Source organism: Melanerpes formicivorus, unplaced genomic scaffold (assembly GCF_026170545.1).
Source record: "Melanerpes formicivorus ecotype bairdi unplaced genomic scaffold, bMelFor1.0.p_v2 SCAF_288, whole genome shotgun sequence".
In the NCBI taxonomy this organism is placed as follows: domain Eukaryota; kingdom Metazoa; phylum Chordata; class Aves; order Piciformes; family Picidae; genus Melanerpes; species Melanerpes formicivorus.
This window is the reverse complement of record NW_027142640.1, coordinates 115,153-118,924: the sequence shown is the minus strand read 5'-3', so window position 1 is coordinate 118,924 and position 3,772 is coordinate 115,153. Positions and strand designations below refer to the sequence as shown.

Genomic DNA, 3,772 nt, shown 5'->3' with positions numbered 1-3,772 from the left:
GAGGACAGCCCAAGCTCTGGGGCTCCCTGGCACTGCTGCTGTGCTGGGACTCTGCTCCTCCACCTCTGCACACAGGCACTGCCCTTTAGCTCCACAGAAGCCTTGGAGGAAGGGACTCAGAGAAACAACTCCCTGCAGGGTCCTTTATTGTGTTGACCACACAGGGAGCACAGCTCCTCATGTCTGCAGCCCCTGGGTCACACCAGACAGGACAACACTGAACCAGAAATGGTCTGAAGAAAGACATTTATGTGGGAACAACATTCTCACAAGGGGAACAGCCCCAGCAGCAGCCAGAACTCAAGCAGCCAGGCTGGGCCTGCACTGAGTGACATCAGAACTGCTCTGCTGGGGAAGACAGAGCGTTTATTGCTTCTGAAAGCATCCAGGGATCAATTTGCTCAGGGCAGCCTTGAGCTCCTGGTTCCTCAGGCTGTAGATGAGAGGGTTCACTGCTGGAGGCACCACTGAGTACAGAACTGACAAAACCAGGTCCAGGGACGGGGAGGAGACGGATGAAGGCTTCAGGTAGGCAATGGAGCCAGTGCTGATAAACAGGGAGACCACAGCCAGGTGTGGGAGGCAGGTGGCAAAGGCTTTGTGGCGTCCCTGCTGAGAGGGGATCCTCAGCACTGCCCTGAAGATCTGCACATAGGACACCACAATCAACACAAAGCAGAGAAAGATTAAACAGACACTGGCCACAATAAGCCAAATTTCCCTGAGGTAGGATGTGGAGCAGGAGAGCTTGAGGATCGGGGGGATTTCACAGAAGAACTGGTCCACAGCATTGCCCTGGCAGAGGGGCAGGGAAAATGTATTGGCTGTGTGCAGCAGAGCAAAGAGAAAGCCACAGCCCCAGGCAGCTGCTGTCAGGTGGAGACAAACTCTGCTGCCCAGGAGGGTCTCATAGTGCAGGGGTCTGCAGATGGCAACATAGCGATCGTAGGACATGGTGGTGAGGAGAGAAACCTCTGCCGAAAGGAAAAATAGGATAAAAAATACTTGTGCAGCACATCCTGCATAGGAGATGTCCCTGGTACCCCTCAGGGTATTGGACATTGATTTGGGCACAGTGGTAGAGATGGCACCCAGGTCAAGGAGGGCGAGGTTGAGGAGGAAGAAGTACATGGGGGTGTGGAGGTGGTGGTCCCAGGCTATGGTGGTGATGATGAGGCCATTGCCCAGCAGGGCAGCCAGGTAGATGGCCAGGAAGAGGCAGAAGTGCAGGAGCTGCAGCTGCCTTGTGCCTGGGAATGGCAGGAGGAGGAAGTGGGTGATGGAGCTGCTGTTGGCCATCTGCTGCCTCTGGCCATGGAGACCTGTCCAAGGAGGGAAAGGCAGTGACAAGTTAGGGCACACTTCTCTCAGCCTCATTGTAACCCCTGTCCCTGAGCTGCATGAGGAATGGATCAGCTCATTACCCATCACTACCAACCAGGGATGGTTCATCCCAGCTTCAAATGCAGCAGAGACCCAGAGTTGCCATGAAGATTCCTCTGGTGTCAGAACAGAAAGTGACCAACAGCCCAATCCCAGGGAATGAGAGTCCCATGGAGAGGTGGAGAACCAGGGACCAGCTCTGCAGTGCTGCAGAGACAGTGAAGGGAAGAGAGAAAGGCAGAGGGGCTGGGGGTGAAGCCTTCTCCTTACCCAGCTCTGCTCACTGCTGCTCACAGGATGGAACTGAAGAGCTTTCATCCTTTTATTTGCAGGAGCCTTCAGATGAATGTCAGCTGCCAAGGTTGTGACTCCTGACCTGGAGCCCATAGCTTTGAGGGCACTGCCTCTGCTGGGTAGAAGAAGAAAGCAAAATGTTGCATTGGGAAATGTGTCTGCAGTGCAGAGAATGGCACAGAGGTGCCTGATCCCCCTTGCCAGGGCATCTCTGACAGCAGATCCCTCTCCCCCAGCTGCCCAAGTCCCTGCTGCTGGCAGCTGTCCCTGCCAGGAGCTGCTTCTCTGTGCCCAGCTCACCTCCCTGTCCTGCTGACAGAGCTCATTCCACTTGCCGTGTGCTGAGCTCTGCCTTGCAGAAGCCTCCCAGCAACAGGACACTGCCCAGGGGCAGCTCTGGCTGTTCAGAGCTCAGGAGCAGCTCAGGCAAGGGCTAATGAGACCTCAGAGTCTTATGAACAGCAGTGAAATAAACTCTAGTCTCACACTGCCCTCCCAGCACACCAAGGGGATCAACATTCCAGCAAAATGCTGCCTTGATGCTCTTCTGCAAAGCCTCCTCAGAAATGCCCAGGGGGGAGCTAGAACTGTGAGCAGCTCTGGCCAACACAGCTCCATCCCCAAAGCAGAAGGACCCTGCCCTGCCCTGCCTTGCCCTGCTATGCCAGGGCTGTCTCCTGGCACTCACAGCTTCTCCCCACAGCACTGTGTGGAGCTCCCTGGGCAGGCTGAGAACTGAGCCTGGCAGGCAGCACAGTCCCTGCCCCAGCACACAGCCCCTGGGCTGCAGGGACCCTGCTCTGAAGGACAGCCCTCACCACCCCTGCCTGCACCCCAGGGCTCCACAGCTCTTCAGAAAAGCCTGAAAAGAGCCTCTGCACAGGAAGATTTCCTTCCAGCCCCCACCAGCTGTGGCTGTGCCAGCTTTAGGAGATGCCTCCAGGAGCTGCACCTGCACTGCCCTGCCCCCACAGACTCACCATGTCAGTGACTGCAGTGACTTCTCCTCCTGTCAGCTCTCAGTCACCCTCCTGGACACATCCAAGCTCTCTCTGCCTTCTTCATCTTGCTGAGATCCACTGGCAGTGACTTCAGCCCTGCTATGCAGAGCAGAGGAGCTGCTCCTGGGCACAGCTGACACTTTTCATTGCTGCCTACTTTCCAGCAGCTCCCTCCAGCCATGAAGCTCAGCCCAGCTGAGCAGCAGAGGACCAACCCAAGGGCATTTTAATGACCCTCTGGTGGCTTTGGTGCCAGGTAAACATCAGAGACTGAGAGGGAGATGATGAAACCTCTCCAGAAGTTGAAGTCAGTTTCAAACTCTGAAGTTTCTTCTCTTGTTGATGGGTCCCAGTGAGGACACTGCTGGGAAAGTGTCTCCAGGCTGTGGTTGGAGCAGAGAACAGGAGGCAGTGCTGAGAGGTCAGGACAAGTAGAGGAAGATGTCTCTGGTGCTGAGCAAACCTGGAGGTGTTTCATTAATGCAAAGGGTCAATCCCTGACCCCTGGCTCCTGGACAGGCAGATCCTGTCCCTCACTCACCCCTCAGGGGGATTCCTGGAGCAATGAGATGTGAAGAGGAGCAATGTCAAGAGCAGGACTATGGCACAACCCCTCCCAGGCTCCTGAGGATGGACAAGGAGGCAATGAGGCCCCAGGGCTGCAAGGAGGAGTTGCCTCCTCAGAGGCATCAGTGGCACAGACCACAGCCAGAACCAAAGGCAGGAAGAGCTTGGCTCTGCCAGGAGCCTTTCAGCTCTCCCACAGCCCTCTGTCATCTGCCCCTCAGGCTGTCCTCTGCTGCTGCATCAGCTGAGCCTCTTTCCCTGCAGGCTGTAGTCACCCAGCCAGCTGCCCCACCTTGCTGGCACCTTCCTTTGCTGCTCTCTCTCCATCTTCCCTGGGTGTTCCTTGAAACTCCAAGCCCTGGAGTGCTCCAGGCTCCTGCTGGGGGATGTCTTGCTGTGACATTTCTTTCTCCTCATCTCCACTCTGGACCTCCCCAGCTGCACTTTGTGGCTTTGTTTCTTTCTCTTGCACTTTGTCACTGTGCAGAAAAGCTTCTCCAGGTCTCAAAGCACTCCCCAAGCACTCT

General features: G+C 56.0%; 1 protein-coding gene across 1 annotated transcript; it reads right to left on the bottom strand.

Moving 5' to 3' along the window:
• Positions 1 to 366: 366 nt before the first annotated feature.
• LOC137458845 (olfactory receptor 14A16-like) lies at positions 367 to 1,324 on the bottom strand. The gene has a single exon (XM_068170136.1). It carries the CDS (start codon positions 1,297 to 1,299, stop codon positions 367 to 369), a length of 933 nt encoding a protein of 310 aa, XP_068026237.1. The 5' UTR covers positions 1,300 to 1,324.
• Between the last annotated feature and the right edge of the window lie 2,448 nt (positions 1,325 to 3,772).

What these genes read in the sequence shown, in the direction of transcription:
- LOC137458845 (XM_068170136.1), bottom strand. Translation starts at nt 1,299, where the DNA reads ATGGCCAACAGCAGCTCCATCACCCACTTCCTCCTCCTGCCATTCCCA.